The sequence below is a fragment of the Ovis canadensis genome, chromosome 15 (genome assembly GCF_042477335.2).
Source record: "Ovis canadensis isolate MfBH-ARS-UI-01 breed Bighorn chromosome 15, ARS-UI_OviCan_v2, whole genome shotgun sequence".
NCBI classification, from domain to species: Eukaryota; Metazoa; Chordata; class Mammalia; order Artiodactyla; family Bovidae; genus Ovis; species Ovis canadensis.
This window is the reverse complement of record NC_091259.1, coordinates 50,244,923-50,272,490: the sequence shown is the minus strand read 5'-3', so window position 1 is coordinate 50,272,490 and position 27,568 is coordinate 50,244,923. Positions and strand designations below refer to the sequence as shown.

The following is a 27,568-nucleotide window of genomic DNA, read 5'->3' as shown; positions in this document are numbered from 1 at the left end:
TATATATGTATAACTGAATCACTTTGCTGTACAGCAGAAATTAACACACACTGTAAATCAACTATACTTCAACTAAAAAAAAAAAAAAAGCCGAACAATCCAATAAAAAAAAAAGAGCAAAAACTTGCTCAGACTCTTTACAAAAATATTCCAGTGCAATAGGTACAAGAAAAGGTGCTCAACATCATCAGCCACTAGGAAAATTCAAAATGAAACCACAATAAGATACCACTACATGTCCACTAAAATGGTTAAATTTTTAAAAGTAATATAAATAAAATTTTAAAAAATTACTGGACATCTCATACACTGCTGGCAAGTATGTAAAATGGCACAGCCAGTTTGGAAACAGTTTGGTGGTTTCACATCAAGTTAAACATTTAGACACTCATCAAACATGTGGTGCCCAAGGACAAAAGAACAAGATGAGCGAGAAGGATCTTAGATTGCAGGAACAAAAACCACCAGACTCTTATTGCCCTTACCACCATGCTGTAACCATCGTAGAATTTCTGAGTCCTCCCGAGTAGTATGGCTTGTTCCCACTCCTATCCCATATAAGGAAAAGGTATTTGTCTTACTCTTCTCCTGCCCTATACGTTGTAGCTAAGTCGTGTCCGACTCTTCGCGACCTCATGGGCTGTAGCCCACCAGGCTTCATCCGTCCATGCAATTTCCCAGGCAAGAATACTGGTGTGGGACTTCCCTGATGGCAGTAACGCAGTGGATAAGAATCTGCCTGTCAATGCAGGGAACAAGAGTTCAATCCCTGGGCTGTGAAGATTCCACAAGCCACAGAGCAACTAAGCCCGTGGGCCACAACTACTGAGCCTGCCTGCTGCAGCTACTGAAGCCCTCAGCCTGTGCTCAGCAGCAAGAGAGGCTACAACAGTGGGAAGCCTGTGCACCACAACGAACAGTAAACCCACCCCTACCCCACAACTAGAGAAAGCCCTCGCAAAGCAACGAAGACCCAGCAAGGCCAAAAATAAACAAACAAACAATATGTTGATTAAAAATAAAAAAGAATACTGGCGTAGGTTGCCATTTCCTTCTCCAGGGGATCTTCCTAACCCAAGGATCAAACCCATGTCTCCTGCATTGGCAGGTGGATTCTTTACCACTGAGCCACCAGGGAAGCCCCGGTGGAGGGATGTATATATGTAGTTCATCCCATCTGCAAATGACTCCAAAGACCCTACCTTACTTCTTGTCCTCCAGCTATACAGACCAAAGAGCCCTGTTTGGGGTCTGCTCTCCCTGACTAGCAGGAAGTGGGCCTACTGTACTGGCAGCTATCTCCCCCTCCCCTGCTCTAATAAACTTTACTGTCCTTTCACTCTGCCTTCTCTCTGGAAATTTCCAACCCGCACACATACCATGACAATATGACCCAGCAATTTTTCTCCTAAGTATCCACCCAAGAGAAATGAAATCAAATGAACAAAGATCTTTTTGCAAATATTCAGCGTAACTTTGTTCATAATAGCCCAAAACCAGAAACTCAAATGTCCACCAACTGCTGAATGGATAACAAATCATGTTATATTCAGCAATAAAAAGGAACTGACAGTACATATAAGATGGGTAAGTCTCAAACATATTTTTCTAAATGAAAAAAGCCAGACATAAAAAACTGTATAATTTAATTTATAAGACATTCTAAGAAAGATAAAAAAGCAAGGACAGAAAAAGATCAGTGATTGCCAGAGGCTAGGGAAAGAATTAACTGTACAAAGGGGCACAGAGGAGCTTTCTGGAGCGAAGTGTTCTAGCTATATCTTGCCTGGCTACACTTAGGCATACATCTGTCTAAACTCACTGAACTGTTCAGTTAAAAGGTGGATTTTACTGCATATAAATTTTACATCAATAAGTATGACTAAAGAAAAATTGGGGCTTCCCTAGTGGCTCAAACGGTAAAGAATCTGCCTGCAATGCAGAAGATGCATGAGATGTGAGTTCGATCCCTCGAATGGAAAGATCCCCTGGAGAAGGGAATGGCAACCCACTCCAGTATTCTTGCCTGGAGAATCCCATGGACTGAGGAGCCTGGTGGGCTACAGTCCATGGGGTTTCAAAATTATCCCAAGTTAAAAAGAAAGATACACTTTGCTATCGAGATTCTGTGATTTTAAAAAGCTTCTGGATTTTGTTACTTAAAAAAATAATCTTCCCTTTCTCTTTTGTGGGATACGGAGCAGTCATGATAGCCTGGCGGGGGCGGTGGTATCAGAGCCCAAGTGAACCAAGAAGGTACTCCATGTGGGAAGGAAAGGCCAAAGGAGATGAGTTCAGTCAGAGTCCAAGCACTGCAAGGACAGTGCCAAAACAGAGGGGCAACCTGGAATAGGGCACTGGGGAGTATGGAATGAGGATGTCTTCCTTCAGATGGAAGCAGCCCAGTGTCGTGTGTCAGACCTAAGTAGGGTAAGAAGTATATCCACAGACACTGGGTAAGATAACATGGGGGGCTAGAGCCAGAGCCAGTTGAACAGGGTGTCCCTGTACTGAGACATCCTGGTAAGGGCTATTAGGTCCTGACAGGGGCAGGATGTTGGGAGAATGAAGAATCTGAGCCCGACAGAGACAGGAAGGCATCCAGGAGAGGAGAGGGTGGTAGCAAAGATGAAAGACTGGTTTAATACATAGAGACTGAACAAGTAAATATAATAAGGCTAATGGGAGCCAAATTTCCATCAGAAAAGAATATTACAAATATGAAAAAGGGAAAAACTTGAGTGGACCCAGGAGCGTTGGACTGAAATCAGTGCTACTGGTAGGAACTCAGAGTTTTTTAATATATATAAATAAATATAGACATAAACGTGTGCATGCATGCGTGCTCCGTTGCTCACTCATGTCTGACTCTTTGCAACCCATGGACTGTAGCCCACAAGGCTCCTCTCTCCATGGGATTTCCCCAGGCAAAAATACTGGAGTGGGTTGCCATTTTCCTCCTCCATGGGATCTTCCCAACTCAGGGATTGATCCTTTGCTTCCTATGTCTCCTTGTATTGGCAGGCAGATTCTTTACCACTGAGCCATCTGTGTGAACACATACATGTATTCCCCAGCTCCATCCATTAAGAAAGCCTGAAAGCAGTATAACAATACAGCAGCAGTAAACACACAGCACTGAGATCTTAGCTTCTAAATGTCATCCATCGTTAAAACAATCCAGGTCTCCCTAGAGAAATGGCTGATTTCAGCACTGAGGCAGGGATAGTACAACATAAGCCCAAAACATCTTATGCCAAAAAGTGTTAAAAAAATAAAAAAAATTTAAAAAGCCACTCAAGGTAAAACACTCACAGTGGGGACATGTCATAAAGACACAGAAGCCAGAGTGAATGGGCTCTAGTTGGCCAAATGAGGAAAATTTGAAGAACTAAATAAACAGTAACAATATAACCCAGCCAAAAAAAAAGAAAACCATGAATCCATACAGATATAAATGCATAAAGGAATACGTTACCTGTTTGACGAGGACCAAGACACATAGTTTCAAAGCAATCCTCACGAAAAACATTAGCTATTTTTTCTTTTTCTTAATTTTTTAATTTTAATTGGAGGAAAAACATTAACTATTAAATATTAACTTTAGGGAATTCTCTGGTGGTCCAATGGATTTCCATACATCCACTACAGGGGACACAGGTTGGGGAACCAAGATTCCACAAGCTGCACAAGAGACTTCCCATAAGATGGGAAGTGGTAAAGAATCCACCAGTCAATGCAGGAGACCCAAGAGACGCAGGTTCAATCCCTGGGCTGGGATGATCCACTGGAGTAGGAAATGGCAACCCACTCCAGTAATCTTGACTGAGAAATTCCATGGACAGAGGAGCCTGGCGGGCTATTGTACATGGAGTAGTAAAGTGTCAGACACAACTGAACATGCATACACACAATCTTCATTAGGGTCAAGATTACGAAAATCAAGAGAAGAGGGAATCATTTCAGATTGAAGAAGTCATGAAGCATACGGCCAAAAATGTACTGAAAGTAAATGAGAACTTAATGAAATTCATCACCATCAAGTATGCAAGCAATAAACTCCTGAATATCAGTATGATTCCTCAGCTGAGCTCCAAAGCTAGCTATCCAAGAGCTTGCCTCACCTGTGATGAGATGGCCCTATGGCAAATAAATGCAATATATGATTCTGAACCAGATTCTTTTGCCAGTAAAGAGACGGCATAATCAACAAAACTTGAACCAGTACTGAAACAGGAGGGGCGGGCAGGGCATAAACTTTAACAGAATGATACAGCCTGAGGACACGACAATTAGATTAGAACCAAATAGGTCCAAGATGGCGAACAAGCTGACTTCCACTACACCTTGAGCTTCAGTATAACGCTCACTGTAACACATCAGCAAGCTAAGTGACATACCTTCCAGCGCCATGACAGGTTTGAAGCCAGCCACCAAAGACCAAAAAGTGAGCAATGGCCCGATTCCTGGAAATTTCCACCCCTTCCCCAAAACAATAATCCTCCTACTCATTAGCCTATGAAATTATCCAGCCCATAAAAACTAACCAAGCCATAATTCAAGGCTGTTCTCTTCGGAAATGGTCCACGCTCTGCTTGTGGAGTATGTTGTGCACTCACTAAGTCGGGTTAGATTCTTTTTACCCCAATGGACTGCAGCAATGCCTCCGCTATCTCCCAGAGTTTGCCCAAGTTCATGTCCAATTGAGTCTGTGATGCTATCTAACCAACTCATCCTCTGCCACCACATTCTCCTTTCACCTTCAATCTTTCCCAGCATCAGGGTCTTATCCAATGAACTGCCTCTTCTATCAGGTGACCAAAGTATTGGAGCTTCAGCATCAGTCCTTACAATAAATATTCAGGGTTGGTTGTGGAGTGTTTCTCTCCAAATAAACCCACTTATCTATCAATTTGTCTCTCACTGAATTCTTTCTGTGATGACACATCAAGAACCTGAGCTTCATTAGTCCTGAAACCAGGTGTGTGTGATTACAGTTAACAGATGGTGGGTTTTCACTGGGTTCCAGTTTCACAGGTGGGCTCAAGTCCCAATCTGAGATACACTGTTTCAATCTGAGAGCTACATGAAGTACTCTGTCAGTGTAAATTTCCTGATTTTTGATGATTGCACTCTGATCATGCAGGGGAATATCCTTGTTTGTAGAAAATACACAACCTGGGGTGATAGGGAAGGCAGCATGTCAGCACTTCCTAATGGTTCAGGGAGAAAAAGGTTCTTTGTACCGTACTTGCAAGTTTTCTGCAAGTTTTTGATTGTTTCCATTTTTTCTAAGTGAGAAAAAACTCAAAGTCACTAAAAATGAAACAATGTTAAATACAAACTCTGCTTCTCCATATTGTCAATCTTGGCAAGAAAGAGAGAGCAGACTATGCAAAATTACTAGGAAATAAATAAAACTGTGTAGCCCGAAAATATTTTAAATATAGCCCAACCCTTCTCTTGCTAATCTCAATCAGGTCAAGAATAATTAAAGACTATAAAAAGTCCCCACTAAAGGAAGTTATTAGGAGAGGAATAGTGAAAGGGGCAGTCCACCAAGAGTGGGAAGAACAATGGTATTCTGAAGCTACAAACGGCTGTAACCATCAGCAAAACACAACCTCAGCATCTCCTCTGAAAAAGGAAGGGCTGTCTAGCTGAGACGTTAAATTTCTTGTAAATTACCCTGAAGTTACCCTGAAATAGATGTGCTTCCCCAATTCATTACCTTATGCTTAGCTACACAGTAATACAAAAGGAATACAAAAATAAACGTGTATAAACGGTGAATTATCTTAAACTGTGGAAATCTCTCCATTAAAATACATCCGCCAGATTGTTACCTAAGAGGATAATTCTGCGACGAATGAAAAGACTAATTAAAACACTCATTAAAGTGAAACAGGATCACCTGCAGCGATGTGCTGACGGTCCTTACTTAAAAGATCGTATTCAGACTCCTTTTGAAATGACCGTCAGATTTGTCCTGAAAGAACAAGGAGCATTTCCTAGAAATGTTCATTAAGTTCAAGGCTCACTTGCCCTCTCTCGGTACCATGCGTCCACGGGCGCGGTGACTAGACGGGCCCCCACCAGCTCAGGGGTGAGGTAGCACTGGACTCTCAGCACTTCCTTTCGGAGAGGACAGCCCCCTGCGTCATGCGTTACTCACTCAGGATGCTAGGCAGAAGTTTATCCCCGAGGAACTTAGCACAGTTGGCTCCCGCCCTCCCAGCCCTGAAGCCCTGAAGCCCTGACCCAAGCCCGTCGGCACCGGGGCGATGCCCCTGGTACCCGGCCCTCTTCAGAGCGAGAGCCACGGCACCCAGTCGCCTCAGCCGGGCCGCCCGGGGCCCGGAGGACGAGGCGGCCTCCTCCTCGTCCTCCCTCGCCCCTCGTGCCGGCCCCTCACGCCCACCGCGAGGCTCAGCCGGGCCATGAAGGCCCGACGCCGAGTGCCAGCTCCACCGGGGCCGGGACCGGCCCTCCCCGCCTCCCGGCCGCGATGCCCAGCCCAGAGAAGCCCACTGGACGGCAGCCGGGGGGCGGGGGCAGGGAGGCCCGGGGGCGGCGCCCGCCCCACACCCTTACCTGGCTTCTCGTGGTCGTAGCCGACTACGATGAAGTAGTCGGCCAGCCTGGCCATGGCCTCCGCCGCCGCGCCCGAGAAGCAGGTGCCCGTCGCCGCCCTCGCCGCCGCCGCCCACCGGGCCCGGGAGGGCTCAGCATTTTCCCTGCAGCAGCAGTAGCGGCAGCGGCGGCCCTTCAGCCATGTTTGACAACCGAGGCGCGCTCTGCGCCTGCGCCGCTCTTAGCGCCCGCTGCTTCCCCGCCCCCACCCGCGCTGCCTCATTGACCCAAGCCCGGGCGGAGAGCCCACCCCCACCCTCCCCGGCCGCTCGGACAGCGGATCTTGGGAGTAGGCAGCCTAGTGTATTCCTACTGTCACAGCAGCCTCTCGGGGTGCTTCACTTTGAGGCCCGGCTGCCCCTCCGCGGCCCACCTCCCGCCCCCCTGTTTTTCCTAAAGCAGGGTGTCTTTCCTTCCGTCCTTTCCACTCTTTCTTTCTGGGTCTGGGAAGAAGAGACAGGGATAGATGAGGGGGTCTCCTGGAAAGTTTGCTGCTTCCCCTCCCCACCCCAACCTTCAACGGCCCCTCCACCCGGTCACCCGCCTTCCCAAGACAAGATTCTCCCGCCCTCGACTGGAAGCCTGGAATTTGCACCGCCAGGGCTTTTGCTGCACGTTTCCTGTTTATGTTGTGCAGATGGGAATTTTAGGAACATGCCACCGAGCAGGCGGAGGAGGGAGAGGCTTTTGCGCAATCCTCGGAGGCGCCTCGTGCTTTAGTGCTGGGTGGGCTGGGGGCTGTTGGCCTGGGCTTCCCCCAGAGCGCCTGGGGAGGCTGAATTCCTCCAAAGAATGCGGCATCCCCGGGATCCTCCTGAACTGGCCCGGAACAACCGAGTCCGAGGGAGAAGGCTTGTCTCTCCCCAAAGAGTTCTTCCCGCCTAGGTTTTCGCCCCCTGCAGCGGTCCCAGTGCTCTTGCTGCAGAAGCAGGTGGTGAATTCCAACGTCCCTGTTCAAACAATGCAATTAAAATGAATTCGTGTGTATCATCATCCAATCTAGGAATTATATAGGTCACTTTCTTGTTACTGCACCTCTTATTGTTTGGAATTCGGCAAGTGAGAAACCCAGGTGAGCATGCTTTGCCCTCTCTTAGTATCTCATGAAGTTTTGGTAGCAGGATATGTTACAAGGGAAGTTTGGGAAATCTTCATAGTTTGTAAATGTGATCATCATCCTAGTTGCTTATCACTACTCATTATTAATTGAGGGTTTAACCTTTACCATTTACTCTTAGCAGAGGGTCTTTTAAGTCCTTAACTAGTATGTTTGATGAGTGAATATACAAATTCCCCCAGCTACCAGCAGAAAGCTGCAGTGGGTCGAACTCTGAATTGAAAGTTCAGAGATTTGGTGTCTCGGCTACTGAAAGTTTACTCTCATTGATCATTTCCTCTTTCTGTGTGTGTGGCACTTTTTTCACCTACAGATGGAGAGGGTTGGGCTGCACTAGAACTGAAACTCCTTGAATACTTGAACTCAGGGAGTTCATTTGCAAATTGCTTATGGTCAAACTGAATCAGCCTAGTTGCAGATGTGGAGGGAAGATAGCAGATAGGTCTTGAAAATAATTAAACTAAAATGCTTTAGTCACACCTCAAGTAAGAATCTTCTCTGTAACTTCCCTGAGAGCTCATCTAGCTTGATCACTTTCAGTAAAGCTTAATTTAACTTCCTTGGGAGGCTGCCTATTCCACTGTTTAACAACACTATTGTTGGAAAGTTCTTCCGTGTTATGTCAGAATTGTCCTGTAACTTCCCCCAATTTTGCTCTATGGAAATACCCAGAAAAAAATCTATCTTTGTATAATAGCCTTTCTCATTTTTAAGCAGGTATCATATTCCTTCCCCATTTTACTTTTTTCTAATGGTGAAATTCACAAATCATAAAAGAAACCATTCTAAAGTGTGCAGTTCAGTGGTATTTAGTACATTCATAATGTTGTGCAACTACCCCCTCTATCTAGTTCTAAAATACTTTCACCACCCAAAAGAAAACCCTGTACCCATAAAGCAGTCACTCCCATTTTCCGCTCCCCCAGTTTCTGGTAACTATCAGCTTGCTTTCTGTCTCTATGGGTTTATCTAGTATGGATATTTGATTTAAATACAATCATACTATATATGACCTTTCATATCTGGGTTCTTTCATTTAGTATAATGCTTTCCAGTTTCGTTCATGCTGTAGCATGTATCAGTACTTAATTCTTTTTCATGGTTGAATAACATTCCATTGTATGTATATACTATACAAAGTCAATTTTATCTAATTTTTCTTTTGTCTCCTGTGCTTTGGTGTCATATCTAAGAATCCATTGCCAAATCCAAGATCACTCCTTGGAAGTGAAGATTTACTCCTAATTTTCTTCTAAGACTTTCATAGTTTACTCTTGTTTTAGGCCACTGATTCATTTTGAGTTGATTTTTACATATGATAAGAGGTAGGGGTCCCACTGTACTTTTAAAATGTTTTTTTTTTTTAATTTCATTCACAAGCATTTGTTCAAATTAGCCCCTATATACAAACCTTGAAGTTGCAAACTTTCAAAGAATGTCCATGCCAATCCCTGTATGCCCTGCTATTGTACTGTACTATCCAAGGTACTGTAAGATTGAAAAATGTTTTGTTATGTTTTTCTGTACATATTGTGTAAAAAGTATTATAAGCCTATTATAGTACAGTACTATACACCTGATTGTGTTAGTTGAGTACCTAGGCTAACTTTGTTGGTCTTAACGAGCAAATTGGACTTATGAATACACTCTCAGGATGGAACTCATTGGTATGGGGGGGAGGACTTACTGTATTATTTTTTAATCAAAATTTTGCTATTTTCAAGCCTCAAATCAAATGTTTGCTTTTAGACATACTTCATCTGTTGAATCATATGTAGGCTGTCAGCCCATTTGCAAATGGATGTTTTGTAGCATAGGGATTTTGAGATACTCCAGGTATATATATATAAAGACACCATGTATTTGTATATACATGTGAATATATTTAGCATACACTGGAACTGTATTTTGCTTCTCAGCCAACAGCTGCCAGTCTGCTGAAACTGATAAGCCCTGACCAGGCAGCCTGATTACTGAGGTTAGCTGAAGGCCAGACCATCCCCTGAGATAACCACCATCACCTCTCACCAAAGAGTAGGGAGTAAAGCAAACCCAGATTTGTTTTACTGAAGTGGGGCAGGAGCGGGAGGGAGGAAGACTATGCTTTATAAGACAAAAGGAGCTGATTACTAGTAAGCAAGAACAATCAGCCTGCTCTTCCTACATTCAGCTGTTGTGAAGTAAGTGGTTGATCTATACAGTGATTTCAAGTGCTTCCTGTGGTTAGCCACTAAAGTTCAGAGAGGTAATATGACAGTTCGATTTGACCAAGCAGGGCTGGGGCCGATTCAAATGGTCTCTACCAACCAGTAACAAAGGAGACTAAGAAGCTATGGTAGATTCCCTGATCCATTGCCACATCTCCATCCACTCAGTTGCCCAAATAAGAAACAATGATTGCTAAGCTTGCCACCTGCCTCCCTCATAACCCTATATTCCTCACTGAGTCCTACTGATCCTGCTCCCCAAATATGTATGCTTCTCTCCCCACTCACTGCCAGCCCACTCATCTGAGCCACTATCACCTTCCACCTTGACTATTGCAATAGCTTCCTAACTGGTTTCCCTGCTTCACTGGCAGTCCCAGACTTTCCTAGCAGGTAAAACGTCAGGACAGTAAGTAGATTATGAACACTCGTCATCAAATTAAATCTGTATAGGAAACATACTATTTCTACCTTGAGTGTTTATGTTTAGGGTGCAGGAAGGATACTTCAGAGATGGCTAACAGAAATTATCGTGCAGTTGCTTTCATGTGTGTAATTATATGAATAATTGAATCTTGACATATAAAGTACCTCTGACATTTAGCAGTATAAATAGGTGCTGTGAGAGATTGCAGGCTGCTTTAACTTAGATTGCATGTCTATTTGGTGAGTGGGACTGGCTGTGGAATGTGCAGAGACCAAAGCAAAATGAAAATGTAGGAGTCTCTCTGTTCAAAAATTATTAAGAATTTCAAAGCAGAAACAAGCAGAACATTAAATCAAGTGTGGGAAACTAGTACAGCCACTATGGAGAACAGTGTGGAGATTCCTTAAAAAATTGCAAATAGAACTACCTTATGACCCAGCAATCCCACTCCTGGGCATACACACCGAGGAAACCAGAATTGAAAGAGACACATGTACCCCAATGTTCATCGCAGCACTGTTTATAATAGCCAGGACATGGAAACAACCTAGATGTCCATCAGCAGATGAATGGATAAGAAAGCTGTGGTACATATACACAATGGAGTATTACTCAGCCGTAAAAAAGAATTCATTTGAATCAGTTCTGATGAGATGGATGAAACTGGAGCCGATTATACAGAGTGAAGTAAGCCAGAAAGAAAAACACCAATACAGTATACTAACACATATATATGGAATTTAGGAAGATGGCAATGACGACCCTGTATGCAAGACAGGGAAAGAGACACAGATGTGTATAACGGACCTTTGGACTCAGAGGGAGAGGGAGAGGGTGGGATGATTTGTGAGAATGACATTCTAACATGTATACTATCATGTAAGAATTGAATTGCCAGTCTATGTCTGACGCAGGATGCAGCATGCTTGGGGCTGGTGCATGGGGATGACCCACAGAGATGTTATGGGGAGGGAGGTGGGAGGGGGGTTCATGTTTGGGAACGCATGTAAGAATTAAAGATATTAAAATTTAAAAAATAAAAAGCTAAAAAAAAAAGGAAAAAAAAAATCAAGTGTGGGACCCTATGTGACTGAACATGGTGCACACCCATGAAGACAGCTCTGTTGGTGAAATTTAGGATGGAATGTGTGCGTGTGTACTGAGATTATGTGGGGACTAGGCCCTCGCCAGTCTCTCCAGGGCACCACCACTGCACTGCTCCCCCTCTTGTTCCTCTCTAATCCAGTCATCACACTTGATAGCCACAGTGACCTTTCAAATAAATGTATATAGAAACTGAAAACTTTCAATTTTCACTTTCATGCATTGGAAAAGGAAATGGCAACCCACTTCAGTGTTCTTGCCTGGAGAATCCCAGGGACCGGGGAGCCTGGTGGGAGGCCGTCTATGGAGTCGCACAGATTCTGACACAACTGAAGTGACTTAGCAGCAGCAGCAGATCATATCTCTCCCATCTTCAAGCCTGTCAATAGCTTCCCAAATCACTCTGAATAAAATGCAACATCTTCATTATATTCCAAAGGGCCCTATTTACTCTAACTTTGATAACCTCCTTAATCTCATTTCATGCCTCTCTTCTCCCTCACTCAGTGAATTTCAATCTTTTGTCTCCCCTAATGTCCCAAGTTCTTTCTTACCTCTAAGCATTTGTGCATAGTTTCCTCCATTTGGAACATTAGGTCTCCCTAATCTTGCTTTTCCTTCGGAACACTTCAGTTTCAGTTCAGTCACTCAGTCATGTCTGACTCTTTGCGACCTCATGGACTGCAGCACGCCAGGCCTCCCTGTCCATCACCAACTCCCGGAGTTTACTTAAACTCCTGTCCATTGAGTCAGTGATGCCATCCAACCATCCCCTTCTTCCATCTTCAATCTTTCCCAACATCAGGGTCTTTTCAAATGAGTCAGTTCTTTGCATCAGGTGGCCAGAGTATTGGAATTTCATCTTCAGCATCAGTCCTTCCAATGAATATTCAGGACTGATTTCCTTTAGGATGGACTGGTTGGCTCTCCGTGCAGTCCAAGAGACTCTCAAGAGTCTTCTCCAACACCACAGTTTAAAAGCATCAATTCTTCTGTGCTCAGCTTTCTTTATAGTCCAACTCTCACAGCTATACATAACTACTGGAAAAACCATAGCTTTGACTAGACATCCCTTTGCCGGCAAAGTAATGTCTCTGCATTTGAGACCAACTTATACTCTTTAAGCTTCAGGGAGGTTTGTCTTCTGGCTTTATCAAATACAAGGACTGATTATTTCTGTTCATATGTTGTGTGCAAGAGCACAAAAATGAGGCAGCAAAAGCATTTATTTTCTTTTTGCTGATGCCCTGGAAAATTCTATGCCCTACAAAGAGAGAGGTTAACTGCCCTCATCTACCACTCCAAGACAGAAATTAATGCAGTAGAAACAGTACTTTTTATTGCATCAGCATTCTTTACTTGGTCCACCTCCTGAAATTGTATGTTTATTTTATACTTAACTTAGTTTGTGTACATGTGCATTTTTCTGGAAAGGATCTATATCTTATTAGCTTTAGAGAAGTCAGATTAAAAAAAAAAACAAAAACAAGTACCCTGACCTTTGTACCCTGCTTTACTTTTTCTCCTGACTAAATTTGAGAAGCCGATTAGCTCCTTTCTCTAAACCACTTGGTATTTTGACTCCCAGATGTTTCTTGAAAGTTGTTTTCAAATGAAATTGGTAAATAAGCCTCAGCAGAGGCATTTTGAACCATATGAATAATAAATGCATTATAAACATTCCTGTTTGAAGAAAGAGGCATCAGAGATAATTATGCAATGCACTTAGCTACTCAAGTTTAGTTATTCTTATTAATATTATTAATACTATTTATTGTTTCTCATTTCTTTTCTTCATGACCTGAGTGTGGTCACACTGGCTTTAGGAATTGCGTCCACAGTGTTAACTGAGAAGCCACCACCAAAATTTTTTTAAAACTCCAAACATTACTAAGAATAAGGCTTGGATTTAGGGCCTAAAAATAATTCAGTTGGAATGTGAAGTTGAGACACCATTATACAACAAGGCTTCTGGCATGTTTGTATATCTGTATATATGATGTCAGCATACATATAATTATTACAATGCTTTGGGGGTTTATTTACAACATGACCTTTTAAAAATTCTTGGACACAAAAAAGAAGTGGATCTTCATTAACCAGATTGTTCTTCTGTTTCTCTCACTTGTTTTGCCAGTGAGATTTTAAAGATGTTTCTTCCTGCACTTCCTTCCTTCCTTCCTTGTACTCTGTGCGAATCTACAATCACTGCAACTTGAATGGATGAAACTCCACAAATCGCCAAAAGCAGAACTCCTTTAGGCTGTTTCTTTCCAAATCCGATATTCAACCGTGAATGCATTCTAGTGATTGTCCCCGCCTTTAACAGTAAGTAAACGAACCCCAGGTTCCAAGGGGGAAAAAAAAACGGATGCCAACATTTGGCAAAGTTTATAGCTATGTTTCAACTTATCCTCCACGGCACTTTGGGAAAACCCTATGGCCCTCGTCGCCGACCCACGTAAACACACACTTTCGAAGATACGGGTGTTCTAGCAAAATCCTGAGCCGCCTAGCCAGGACTCTACTTAAAGAAAGACTTGACGGCGTCCTCAAGCTTCGGACTTCTAAGTGCCAGAGCTACAAGGCGCACTGGGGCTGATAAGGAGCGTGCCAAGGCTCTCAGGTGGGAATTCCTGGCACCGCCCCTACGCCGCTGGCGTAGGCACTGGAGCTCGGTGGAATCTCCACTTCTGGGTCGGGTTTGCTTGTTGAAGCCTCTAGTAGCGCAAAACTAACTCTGCACCAAGAGCACGCTTCGCGGTCCTTAAGCGGGAGCGGGAGCTCAGCGCCCTCCACCCTCATTCCTTCCCTCATCCCCTCCACCCTCCCTTTCTCCTGGAATCAGGGCTCTCCTAAAGGACACAGCGGGGAGGCCACGAGGTGCAGCTGAAGAGACCTCTGCAGACCAAACCCCCCAGGGCTGGAGGGAACTGGAAGGAACGAGTCCAGACCACGGGACCTTCCCTGGCTGTGGGCCGGCGCCCAGCTGTCCTTGACCTCCCCAGCAGTCGGAGGCGCGCGCCGGGGAAATGAAAGTAAAAACCTGTCTTGGCACGGACCCAGGTGGAAGCTGGCGACGAGTAGGTCGCATCCGCAGACAAGAGTGACAGACAGCGAGTCCTAGACAGGGTGGCTGCGAAAAGTCAGACTCGCAGCGGACAAACTGAAAGAAAGCGATGAGAAATGGGAGACGAGCGAGAAAAACAGAATAGTTGGGACTGGGGCGGCTCCTGGAAACAGAGCAAGCGTTCAGTAATAACCTGCAGTCTGCGGTGTGGGCCGACCAGCCGCCAAACCTCATCTACTGCGGCGACTGCCCAGAGGCCAGACACGCGGCCCGAACCATCCGACCCTCTGCGTGTCCAGCCCAAGTCCGAGCCCAGGGATCTGTCCCTCATCCGGAGCTGGAACTGAGGTCCGCTCAGGTGACTCCCTCCGGGAAGAGCCCTCAGAATAAATAGCTTCGAGGCGACCATTCCTTCCCCAAGTGCAATGTCCACCGGTCATTCCTGGGAGTGAAAAGGCGGCTGAGGCAGCAGTGCTCTGCCCAGGCCAGGCAAGGTCCGTGCGCGCCCCAGCGCCAGCCGTCTGTGCACTGGGTCTCAGAACTAGAGTGGCAGGGCAGGTAGGGAGCTTAGGGATCTGCTGAGGGCAAGTTATAGATGGGGAAGCTAGAAGGTGGGGGCGTAACTTGCCCAAGTTCATATAGAGAATAGCTGTCGGGTGAGGACTGGAAGCTGGTCCACAGAGTTCTAGTGGTCCCTCACCCTCCTCCTGTCAGTCTAGACTCTCAGCTTCAGGACACGTCGTATCCAGGGTAGTGGGTGACAGAACTACAGAAGCTCCCCTGCAAGAAGAGGGGGAGTCCCGCGGGGCTAAGTTCCCTCCCCATTTTGACCTCCAGAATTTAAGAAAGTGAAGTCAAGAAGCAGTGATGGAAGAGCATAAACGGGCGACAAACGTGTTTGGGGGTGATTCATCATGAACAGGCATAAATCCTTGGGCGGGGGCTAGGACTCTCCTCTCCCCCTTGAGGAGATGATGGCCCCAGCCTAGAAAAATATCCATGCCGCGCCCCACTCCAGTCTGCCATGCATGCTTCCTGGCCGAGCTGTTTACCACCTTTGGTGTGACTTTGAGCAAATGCTTACCCCGCTGAACTTTAGTTTTCTCATTTCACCAAGTGGGAAATTGATGTTACCTTCCTTGTCTAACTCAAGGGTAGGTGTGAGGATCAAAGGAGATCAGGATGTAGCCATGGTTTGTAAAGTGTAAAGCGATTAACATACGTGAAGCATTAGTGTGCTCTTGGCAGTAAATCCTCACGTTTACAAGGGGTGAATGAAGGCTTCAAGGGCAGTCAGGCAAACTCTCAGGTTGTAACCTTATAAGGCATAATTTGATTACGGGGGGGGGGGCGGGAAACGAAACTGTATTCTTCGTCGTAATTTTGGTTATTCCTATATTTCCAAACAGGCATGCAAATTCTGAAACTTCAGGTGACTCCCCACTCTAACTCCCAATTCTCAAATTAGCCTTTCGGAGCCTTGCCCCTATTGCGAAATCTTACCAGTCCATCCCCAGAACCCAGAGTCTCGGCCGCTCGGGGTGCGGGGGGGGGGGGGGGCAGCGCTGGCGAGCCCCCCTCCTCTCAGTAGTGCTCTGCGTCCTGCCCGTGAGGCTCCGCGGGAGTCTGGGGTCGCGGCCAGGTCAGGCACCAAGCCGGCACGGGGTGCGGTCCACTCGAGGCCACAGCTCCCGAGGTCTGGGGTTCGGGTCATCCACGTGGTACCCCGCGCTGGCTCTTGCAGTTCTGTGCCAGACCTTACACTCTGGGCTGCATGGGTCCTAGGTAAGGAAGGACCCCAAGAGGTTGTACCGGGTCTGCTTCGTCGCGGCTTAAGGTCTGAACGCTGTGCCGGGGCAGTTCCTGCATCAGTCTCCTGGAGCTCATCTCTAAAACTTTCTAGGCACGAGGGACACCCGTCTCCCCAACCTACAAACCCCACACTCACGGACAAGCAATGCGCGTGCCCGATTATAGAGCGCGCGCCCAAGGGAAGGGAGGGAGGGAGTGAAGGGCGCTTAGGCCCCGCCCCCTGCTCTCTTATAAAGCCCAGGAACGCGAGCCGGCCACTCAGAGGTTTCTTGGTGACACTAGGCGAAACAGCTCGAACCTTCTCACTTTTGGCTTCTCACTGCAGCTTCGACGTCGGGGTTTTGCCACTGCCAGAGCGCCGTCTCAGACTTAATACTCCAAAGAATTTTGGCAGATCACCCCCTCAGCAGGTATGCACCGCGGGCGGGGCGGGTTGAAGTTGTGGGGGCTTGCCTAGAAGCGCTGAGTGAGGGGTACAATCTGCTTTGCAGGGTCCTCTGCTGGGTGCGTCCCACATCCCGAGCCCAGCTCGTGGACACAACTGGAACTCCAGAGACCCAGTCCCCTCTGCTCCGTCAGCCAAATTCTGAGAAGTTGAGTGGGGAACCTCTGGGAGCCTGGCGCTGCGCAGCGGCCTCCCCTGCAGGGCCTGTCACCCGCTTGGCGGGTGCAAATGCCGCTGGCGCCTCTCTGCGCCCCTGGGAGATAAGCGTCTGAGTCAGGCGGAGTGCAGGCTCACCCTGGCCGCGCTGGGGGCCCCCCCGCTCGCCTCCTTGCCCCGCCCGCCGGTGCGGCAGGCCCGGACACTCAAGCTCCGCTCTTTTTTCTCCTTCCCCAGGGTCTGCGCATCGCCGCCGGGATGAAGCTGGTTCCCGTCGCCCTCATGTACCTGGGCTCGCTCATCTTCCTAGGCGTGGACACCGCACGGCTCGACGTGGCGGCAGAGTTCCGAAAGAAGTGAGTGGCTGGCAGCGCCTTCCCCAGTCCTGGTACCTGCAAGGCAAGGGAAACTGACCAGTGGTCGCCGAGGGGTTAGAACTGAAGAGGAATGGGAATGGGCCAAGACCTCGCCAGGACGATTGCGAATGGAGTCTCTTTGTTTTTTAGATGGAATAAATGGGCGCTAAGTCGTGGAAAAAGGGAACTTCGCGAGTCCCGTAGCTACCCCACCGGGCTCGCCGACATGAAGGCCGGGCCTGTCCAGACTCTTATTCGGCCCCAGGACGTGAAGGGCGCCTCTCGCAGCCCTCAGGCCAGGTAACTATGCCAGGCGCTGTTGCGGATCCCTCCTCCTTTGCCCTAGCCCTGGGGATCATCAGGGCTGTATTGCAGTTGAGATGGAGATGGCAATTTCTAGCTCCCTCCGGTCTTAGAATGGCTGCGTTCCCGATGCCTGGGACCAAAGACCTGCTTGGTGGTGGTGGTGATGATGGTGGATGTAGTGGTGGTGGTGGGGGTCTCACATAGCCTTCCTTTCCCGTCTCCAGCAGTCCTGACGCAGCCCGCATCCGAGTCAAGCGCTACCGCCAGAGTTTGAACAACTTCCAGGGCCAGCGGGGCTTTGGTTGTCGCTTCGGGACGTGCACGGTGCAGAAGTTGGCGCATCAGATCTATCAGTTCACGGACAAGGACAAGGACGGAGTCGCCCCCAGGAACAAGATCAGCCCTCAGGGCTACGGCCGTCGACGCCGACGTTCACTGCCCGAGGCCGGCTTGGGTCGGACTCTATTACAGCCTCCAGAGCCAAAGGCGCGAGGGGCCCCGGACTCCCGGGTGCATCAAGTATTTGCCACCCTCCTTAGGATTTAGGCGCCTGGGCAGCAGCGAACAGTCGCGCACGCCTCTCGCCGGCACCTCTCGGGCGGGAGGGCTTCCGCGAGCCGAGCCCCTCACTCAGCCCATGGGCCCGGGCTGAGAACAGCCCCGAGAGACCGAGAGTCCAGGAGGCACCGTCTGGCAGCCAGCGAGCACTGGCTTTGCAGGAACGCGTCCTCCGCGGAGGAGAGACAGTGTTCTCTTCATACTAATTGGGGCCAGGTTCCCAGGGTGGGGAGGTGGGTGCAGAGGGAATCCAAAGGAGCGTCGTCTGCCAGGCTCACGGAGAGGAGAAACTGCGAAATAAATGCTGAGACCCTCAGAGGCAAGGGTCTGAGCCACTGCCGTGCCCGCCCACAAACTGATTCCTGATGGGGTGTCACCCCACCGGGGTGCAAGCCTCACTATTACTTGAACTTTCCGAAACCTAGAGAGGAAAAGTGCAATGAGTGTTGTATATACAGAGGTAATTATCAATATTTAAATTTGTTGTTGTCAAGATTTTTTTGTAACTTCAAATATAGAGATATTTTTGTACGTTATATATTGTATTAAGGGCATTTTAAAGCAATTGTATTGTTCCCCTCCCCTCTATTTTAATAAGTGAATGTCTCAGCGAGATGCAACGTTGTTTGCTGTGTGGAATGTGAGAGTGTGCGCGTGAAAGAGATGAGTTACCTCTTGTGGAAGAAGAAAACACCATGTCTGTATAATCTATTTACATAAAGTGGGTGATTTAAGAAGTAGCAAACCAATAAACTGTCTCAGTGCTGATTCATTCTCGGGTCACGAGTCTTGGGAGGGAGAGTGTCCCGGGTCTCGGTCTGCCCAGGAGCCTTGGGGTCCTGCCGCCTGGGCGTGGAAAGGTTAGGACGGCTGCGCTGGCTGAGCTGCCGGAGTAACCCTCTACGGTGGGACGCGCGCGGAGCGCGTCTTGCTTGCTGCTCGGGGCTTTGCGGAGATGTTCCAGGTCTCATCCTCGTGGGGCAGGGCGGCAGGGTAGAGTAGAGTGAGCCCTTAGTGGGGAGGTGAACTTGGACTCTCGATTGCGCAACAGAGTCCCAGATTTTATGGAGTGGCTCACGGAACCCCGCGCGAAAGCGCCCCTCGGAGAGTTGGGGTGGTCTCTGAGGCTTTCCAGCTGAGGAGTTTCCCCCTGCCGCAGCGGTGCTAAAGTTAGAAGCGACTCCAGCAAAAAGCGCGAGCTCCTCCGGGAAGTGCTCAGCCGGGCCAGTTAACCCCAGTCCTCTCCCGGTCCGGAGCCCCAGCGAGTCGGCGGGCTCATAAGCGATGCTGCGGCGCCCCCAGCCGGCCGCCTCCGAAGTGCCAGAGAGCCGTCAGGCGGTACGTGCGGTTTAATAAGTCCTCCTACGTGGGAGTCAGCACACAGCCTTAATGAAAGAGGAAAGAAAAAAAAACAGTTCGCAGATGCCAACCAGGACTGCCCCCCCCAGACCTGTACCGTGGCTCACTGTTCTGGGACCGTGACTCAGCGCCCACACGCTGCGCAGCGTGCAGCTGCTGACCGGAGGCGGGCCGGACGGACGTGCCGCCGGAACCGTGCGCCTGCGACGGCCTGAGACCTTCATTGTTCCCGCCTCTCCTTGCCGCTCTCCTCTTCCTTCCTCCTTCCCAAGACTTTTTCATTTTTTTTTCTACACTTCTCTCCCTTCTTCCTTCCTCCCCTTTGCTTAAATTTATACCTAATCATCTTAGACGGTTGACCCCAGTTCTGGTGATACAAGCCAGACACTAAGCTCCAGTGGGTGACTAGAAGGGCAGCGGACATTGAAACAGTTCGGACAGAAGAGGAGGATAGGAGAAGGCACCCTACTATTAATGCCCCTGTCCCATTGGTCTCAGTCAACATCCTGGAGACCCAGGATGGAACGTTGGTGCTTCTGGGTGATCTCAGAAACCTTCCTGGTGAAGAAAATCTGACGGTGAGTTTGAATAATAAAAGCGTTTCCAGGGCAGCCTACCTTGTTTTTGTTTTTGCATCCATTGCATACCACAAGGTCCCTTCTGAGGGCCTAGAATAGTTCCTTTCAGAAAAAGCCTGAGTGAGGCTGAAAGAGGGCCAAGGTCTGGGGTCCAGAGACTGCCTGCTTCTGAAGCAGTTTCCAGTTCAAAGAAAGTAGATCCTAGTATGTGGAATGTCTTTGAAGACCATCTGAGACCTCTGTTTTGAGCACCTGGCTGTTGAACCTGTAGTCTTCATATAGTTCATTGTCCTATTTGATCTTAATTTTATGAGGTTTGTTAGGATTCTAGGGGTTACAAATGCAGCAAGAGCCCATCCTGTCCTCAAGATCCTTCTAGCAAAATTCACTTAGAGGGAGCTCTGTGCCAGGCACTGCACAAGGTGCAGGGGATGTATTGGAAGAGTAACTACAAAATCCAGTTTTGGAATTCCCATGCCAGTGAGTGGTTTTGAGTGGTCTGAAGGGGCTACAAAAACCAGAGAGCCACAAACACTTCAGGCTTGCAGACAGTAACTCGGGGTTAAATACTCACCCTTCTCCTTGAGCCAACGTTTGTCCCAGAGCCACAGAGCCCTTCAGCCAAACCTCACCCTGGCAGAGTTTCAGCCAGCAGGCAAAGCTGCCAAAGGCAGGTTGGGCACTAGCTTAGGGCTGTTCTGAGCAGGGAGCAGGCATTTGCCTTCTGCCCAGGGAGTCTTATGACTCCCTTCAGGGAATCCAAGGCAAGTGAAAGAGATGGTTCAGCTCTGAGATGAAGAGGCAGCTGCTCAGATGGAGTCCTTCCCAACTAAAAAAAAAATCAGCGATTGGAGATGTGTCTGAAGAGACAAGAGACCTTCCTTAAACCAGTCCAGTACAAGTTCTGAGCTGACTGAAGGTCATCATCAAACAACTGTGGAGACCTTCTCTGTGAACCATCCAACCTTCCTTCTGAATTTCTTTTTTCTTTTCCTAAGGTGTCAAAGCCTGTCAGGATAAGGCCTCTCGATTCCAAGAACACATCGTTTATCAACAGTGATGAGTCATTTGTGAGCTGATCCGACCTGTCGGCGGCTGAAGAGTAGCCACAGCTTTTATCTTTAGCTACTGTTGCTGGCTGTGGGAATGGTACCATCCATTTGTAATCAAACACAATGTACCAAGCAGTTTCTTCAAAAGCTGACACCTTGGCTGAACAGCTAAGGGTGGAAGGCAATGATGGGGAGGAATGGAAACCGATTTCTTTTTTTAGCACCTGCTTTGTATCTGACATTCTCCTTGCCACTTTAATCTCTTATCTCATTTAATTCTTACAGCAGCCTTGTGGAGTGGGTGTTATTATCTCTGTTCTGTCTGCGGATAAAGAGATTGAACCTCAGAGACGTAAAGTAACTAAGCCAAGGTCACACAGTGAGTAATCAGGGCTGGAGTTTGGATTTGCACTCAAGTGCTACAGGCTATTTTGATGCTATGAAGACATAGAGAGTAAGGTGGGATAATTTTAACATTTGAATTCTCAAGCCAGATGTCCCCAAATGTCCTCTAATATGAAGATGGCTTGGGTAGGTGATTTCCACCTGTGGTTCTGAGAGATTTACATGAGGCTGGTAGGACTGGAAACCAGAATGGCTTCAGTGGTATGCTCAGTGAGTGCAAAATAAATAAATGAAGTGAGTTTTTAAATTCTTGGACCTGGTTTGAAGCGGGGATTATAAATCAGAAATAGTCTCTTTCCCCCCCTGAGCTAAGCTACTGACCTCTTTGGTTTTTGTTGCCAAATATAGTTAGAACATACACTGAAGACCTCAAGAGCTGGCTTCTGAGAGGAAGGCCTTCTGAGCTATTCCTGGCCAAACCCAGTCCCACACTGCAGGTCTTGAGTCCCCTGGAAGGACACCTGTGTCTACAAAGCTGCAAATAGGGTTTCCACCCTTAGGTGGAAGCTTTGTCTTTGGCAACTGCTGCCTAGGCCAGCTTTTCAGCTGACAGAGTTCTGAGTGCTGCCCCTCCTTTCCCCAGCTGGGAAGCCAAGGGTCTTGTTAGCTTGGATCCCACAGAGCATTTTGACAAAGCCTGATTGGAGGCTTGGTCTTCATTTGCATGGGAAGAAGGGTGAGGCTAGATAGCTATTTGGTGGTCCCACTGGTCTCCTTCCAGAGTTATTTTGGAATGTTCTGGAAAAATAATAAAATGACTGTGACCACACAGGCAGATGAATTTACTAGGTTATTGTACATCTATCAAAAACCAGAAAGTAGTTTTGAGTATTAAGATGAGTTTTTGAGAAGGAAATGCATGTTACTTATTATACAATATTTATTCAGTGTAAAAAAAAAAATGATTCACCTTTCATACCACTCCCAGAGAGATAACCACGACTAGTATTTTAGTGTTTACCTTTTAAGATGTTTTTAGACATATACACATATACACATTCTTAAAAACTGAACTTGAGTGCAGAGAGCTGAATTAAACATACTCCTCAGTTCAAGGCAAGTTGTTGTTATCCGTCTTTGCAAGGCTTCTCTCTCGTAATTATTTATTTTTCTCCTTGATTTCCCATCCCCCTTCCCATGTCCTCCGCAGGAACTGTCTTTCATATGTTTGATATTTTACTTATTCTATGCTTATAATCCCTTAAAATTGTTTTGTGGTTTTGTGACGATGTGTTCGCGTGTGTATGTGTTCTGTGTGAAGCACTTTATCATTCCAAACTTGTTCTTTCCAATTAATCAGTATCAGCTCTTCTTTTCAGGAACAAAGACCTGCTGATTTTAGGACTTAATAATGCTCAGGTTCTTGATGTCTCATCACAGAAAGAATTCGGTGAGAGACAGTGATAGGTTAAGAAGTGGATTATTTAGAGAGACGTGCACTCCACAGACAGAGTGTGAGCCATCTCAGAAGGAGAGAGCAGCCATGACTATGTGTTTTTAACATACAAGTATATTGTGTTAAAATTTTTCCATGGGGTCGCTAAAGAGTCGAACACGACTGAGCGACTTCATTTTCACTTTTCACTTTCATGCATTGGAGAAGGAACTGGCAATCCACTCCAGTGTTCTTACCTGGAGAATCCCAGGGACAGGGGAGCCTGGTAGGCTGCTATGGGGTCGCTATGGGGTCGCACAGAGTCGAACACGACTGAAGCGACTTAGCAGCAGTAGCAGCAGCATATTGTGTTAAAAATTTTCCTACTTTTTCTTATTAACCACTTAAAAAATAATTATCCAAGTAGATTATTCCTTCTTACAGCTGCATATTATGGAGTAACAATGCATCTACCACATTTTAATTTTTTTGTCTCTTAATGAGAGACACTTGGATTGCCTCCAGCCCCTGTTTGCCACAAATAATGTATACAAGAACATCCTGTTTCATGTCCTCTAATGGATCTGAATAAGAATTTCTTCAGATTATATATCCAGAAATGGCATCAAGAGACTTCTGCAGACAATGCTAAATTTTGTGAGATTACTTTTCAGAATGCCTGTAACCAGTTTGTATTCCCACCCACAGTGCATGTTCCTACCTCCCTGTCTCCCTGTCAACCTCTGTATGGATTCACGTTTGCCATCCAAAAGGGTATACATTAATAAGGTACTATTGATTTAACTTCCATTACTGATTACTACTGAATTTTAGCACTTCATTTATTTTATTATTTTAAAGGTAAATTCTTAGAAGTAAAATTATTTAGACCATTTTCTCACTCCACATGCAAATGTAAACTAAAAATGTTTTAAAGATTTACATGTAACCTCTGAAACCTTAAAACTTCCAGAAGAAAACATAGCCAATGTGTTCTTTGATGTTGGTCTTAACAAAAACTTTGCTTGTGTCCTCAGGCAAGGACAACAAAAGCAAAAATAAACAAATGAGACCACATCAAGCTAAAAAGCTTTTGGATAGCAAAGGAAGCTATCAACAAAACAAAAAGGCAACCTACTGAATGAGAGAAGATGTTTGCAAATGACGCATCTGATGAGGGGTTAATATCCAAAATATGTAAAGAACTTGAACAACTCAACATCAAAAAACCAGTCTGATTAAAAAATGGGCAGAGGATCTGAGTAAGTATTTTTCCAAAAAAAAAACATACAAAAGGTCAATAAGAGCATTGAAAAGATACCCAACAACACTCATCATCAGGGAAACAAAAATCAAAACCACAATGAAACACCACCTCGCATGAGTCAGAATGGCTATCATCTAAAAGACAAGAAATATCAGGTGTTGTAGAGGATGCAGAGTAAAAGCAATCCTTGTTACTGCTGATGTGAATCTAAATTGGTATAATCTCTATGGAAAACAGCATGAGGGGTCCTCAAAAAAAAAAAAAAATTAAAATGGAGCTACCAAGCAATCCAGCAATTATACTCCTGGGTATTTATCTTAAAAAATAAATGAATAAATAAAATTTAAAAAAAATTAAAATAAAAAATAAATTAAAATAAAAATAAAAAAATAAACATGCTAATTTGAATAGATGTGTGCAAGAGGAGCCTGGTGGGCTACAGTCCATGGGATAACAAAGAGTTGGACACGACTGAACTATTAAGCACACAGCACACATGTACCTGTATGATACACAATAGAATATTCAGTTCAGTTCAGTTCAGTCCCTCAGTCGTGTCCGACTCTTTGCAACCCCATGAATCGCTGCATGCCAGGCGTCCCTGTCCATCACCAACTCCCGGAGTTCACTCAGACTCACGTGCATCAATCAGTGATGCCATCCAGCCATCTCATCCTCTGTCGTTCCCTTCTCCTCCTGCCCCTAGTCCCTCCCAGCATCAGAGTCTTTTCCAATGAGTCAACTCTTCGCATGAGGTGGCCGAAGTACTGGAGTTTCAGCTTTAGCATCATTCCTTCCAAAGAAATCCCAGGGCTGATCTTCAGAATGGACTGGTTGGATCTCCTTGCAGTCCAAGGGACTTTCAAGAGTCTTCTCCAACACCACAGTTCAAAAGCATCAGTTCTTTGGCGCTCAGCTTTCTTCACAGTCCAACTCTCACATCCATACATGACCACTGTTGTTTAGTCATACATAAGAATGAAATCTTGTTGCAACAGACATGGATGGACCTAAAGGGCATTACGCTAAGTGAAATGTCAGACAGAAAGACAAATACTATATGTTTTCACTTACAGATAGAATTTAAAAAAAAAAACAGGACAAAACAGAAATAGATGCAGAGAAGAAACTAGTAGTTGCTAGAGGGGAGGAGGATGGGGAATGGATAAAATAGGGAAAGGGATTAAGAAGCATAAACCACCAGTTGCAGAATAAGTAAATCACATGAACGTAATGTACAGCACAGGAAATATAGTCAAGAATATCGTGATAGCTTTGCATGGTGCATGCTCAGTTATGTCTGGATCCTTTTACCAGGGAATGGAATAGAGGGTGCAGTCTGGTCACTGTGCGTGCGCTCACTTGTGTCTGTCTCTTTGTGACCCCATGGACTGTAGCCCACCTGGCTCCTCTCTCCACAGGGTTTTTCCCTCCAAGAATACAAGAATGCTGGAGCAGATTGCCATTCCCTTCTCCAGGGGATCTTCCCGACCCAGGGACAGAAACCCTGTCTCCTGGTCTCTGGCATTGTCAGGCAAATTTTTTTACCACTGAGCCACCTGAGAAGCCCCAACTTTGCCTGGTGCAAAATCTATAAAAATCACTACACTGTATACCTGAAACTAATATAGGATTGTAAGTCAACTATATTTCAATAAAAAAATAAGTAAATTTATTGAGCCCATGAGTATGTACTTTTTTGTTAATTATTGTATACGTATTGCCAGATCAGCCTCTGGGATGATCAGTTTTTACTTCTACTAACAGTGAATGCCAGTCTCCTATATTCTTAGAAACACTGAGCATTATCCCTCTTTCTTAATACTGTGTTATCTGATAGGTAAAAATGATCTTTCTTATTAGAAAGTTTTATTCTTTTCCTATGTTTTTAGACTACATTTATATATTGCTAATTCTGCACATTTTTAGTTGATGCCTTGATTATTTTTAAAAGAAAAAAATTTATTTATTTGGCTGCACTGGGTGTTAACTGTGGCATGCAGGATCTTTAGTTGTGGCATGTAAACTCTTAATTGCGGCATGTGGGATCTTACCAGGCATTGAACCTGGGCCTCCTGCGTTGGGAGCCTGGAGTCTCAGCCACTGGACCACCAGAGAAGTCCCTATACTTTCATTCTAATAACTCTATAATCTTTATCAGCTGACTCTTAGTCATCATGATTTATTTCCTATTTCTGTAATTTTGGGTTCTAAGCTCACCTTGTTAAAGCTTCTGGGTTGAGGTGAATTGCTCCAGAGAGGTTTGTGTTTGTTTTTTCTTACTGCTCCAGAGTTGTTATACCAGATTTTTTTTATTGGAGTATAATTGCTTTACAATGTTGTGTTAGTGTCTGCTGTACAACAGCGTGAATCAGCTGTATGTACATATATATCGTCTCCCTCTCATACCAGCCATTTTTAATATTAATTTCCTGATTTGGTGTTTCTAAACCATGCAGATGGCTTTTGTGTTGGAGAAGTGGAGCATAGCTTTTGGAGGATCCTGGATTTACTCGAGTGTCTCAGTTCCTTTTCTTCTGTCCCTAAGAAAGTTTCTTTATTACCAGGGAGAGGAAAATCCTCCCCGAAGCCCGAGCAACTATTGATACTTTTCAGTTCAAGCTCTCCATTCTGATTTTCAGTTACCTTGGTTTGGTCTCTTGTGAATTTTCGGTATGTTCATGGGAGTTCACTTATCTATTTAAAAGGATGTTAAGTATGCTTTACTTAACATGTCTAGGTGTTTTATAGTAGTTAAATTTTTAGCTTATCTAGTTTGCCATTATCATCAAAAATAGGAGTCAGTATCAGCTCTTCTCATTTTTACTTTAATTTACAATATTTCATTGATCAATGGTAATGAAATATTTTTCACATCTTTATGATAATTTATGTGTCCTCATATATATTGTTTTGTTGCTGTTGATCCTTTTATTCTATTGAAGTGTTTTTTTAATTTGAAATTCTCCTTAATTTAGGAATATTAAAGTTTTGTCACAGACACATATTCCTTTTTTTGTGAAATGTGATTTATTTTTTTGCCCTATAAAACTTTAGATATTTATATAAACAAAAATACTAGTTTTTCCCTTAATTTTTGCCCTTTGTTGGCTTGATTAGGAAGTCCTTCTCTGTCTTAATATTTCAGAATATTCACCTATTTTTCTATTATTCATCTGATTTCATTTTGTACTTTAAACATTTTAAGGTGACTAGAATTTATTTTGTATTTCAGAATATTCATCTATTTTTCTATTATTCATCTGATTTCATTTTGTACTTTAAACATTTTAAGGTGACTAGAATTTATTTTGGTATATGATGTAAGGTAGAGATTTAAC

The 27,568-nt window shown here is 45.5% G+C and overlaps 2 protein-coding genes and 1 long non-coding RNA gene across 8 annotated transcripts in view; 2 read left to right on the top strand and 1 right to left on the bottom strand.

Annotated features, from left to right (window-relative positions):
* Positions 1-7,232, bottom strand: part of SBF2 (SET binding factor 2) — a 500,673-nt gene extending 493,441 nt beyond the window's left edge. For all 4 annotated transcript variants that reach the window (XM_069554404.1, XM_069554405.1, XM_069554406.1 and 1 more), the window contains exon 1: positions 6,595-7,232. In XM_069554404.1, coding sequence (XP_069410505.1) covers positions 6,595-6,649 — 55 coding nt within the window. In that variant the 5' untranslated portion in view covers positions 6,650-7,232. The remainder of the gene's footprint in view (positions 1-6,594) is intronic.
* A 9,362-nt stretch (positions 7,233-16,594) lies between these two features.
* Positions 16,595-18,944, top strand: ADM (adrenomedullin). Of its 3 annotated transcripts, XM_069554409.1 has the most exons (5): positions 16,595-16,780; positions 16,862-16,963; positions 17,209-17,327; positions 17,478-17,627; positions 17,858-18,944. In XM_069554409.1, the coding sequence occupies exons 3-5, from the start codon at positions 17,230-17,232 to the stop codon at positions 18,177-18,179; spliced, it is 570 nt and encodes a 189-aa protein (XP_069410510.1). In that variant the 5' UTR covers positions 16,595-16,780; positions 16,862-16,963; positions 17,209-17,229; the 3' UTR covers positions 18,180-18,944. The 3 variants fall into 3 exon arrangements, with proteins under 3 accessions (XP_069410510.1, XP_069410509.1, XP_069410511.1); XM_069554408.1 differs by having other exon boundaries at positions 16,626-16,780; positions 16,862-17,327; XM_069554410.1 differs by lacking the exon at positions 16,862-16,963 and having other exon boundaries at positions 16,628-16,780.
* A 3,981-nt stretch (positions 18,945-22,925) lies between these two features.
* On the top strand, positions 22,926-25,906 carry LOC138420845 (uncharacterized). Its single transcript, XR_011249335.1, has 3 exons — positions 22,926-23,749; positions 23,998-24,222; positions 25,649-25,906. It is a non-coding gene; the product is annotated as an uncharacterized lncRNA (long non-coding RNA).
* Positions 25,907-27,568: the final 1,662 nt, after the last annotated feature.

Bases quoted from the DNA above. Each gene is read 5' to 3' on its own strand.
- ADM (XM_069554409.1), top strand. From the start codon at position 17,230: ATGAAGCTGGTTCCCGTCGCCCTCATGTACCTGGGCTCGCTCATCTTC. The intron at 17,328-17,477 runs GTGAGTGGCTGG...TTTGTTTTTTAG, and splicing joins GCGGCAGAGTTCCGAAAGAA to ATGGAATAAATGGGCGCTAA. The intron at 17,628-17,857 runs GTAACTATGCCA...TCCCGTCTCCAG, and splicing joins TCTCGCAGCCCTCAGGCCAG to CAGTCCTGACGCAGCCCGCA.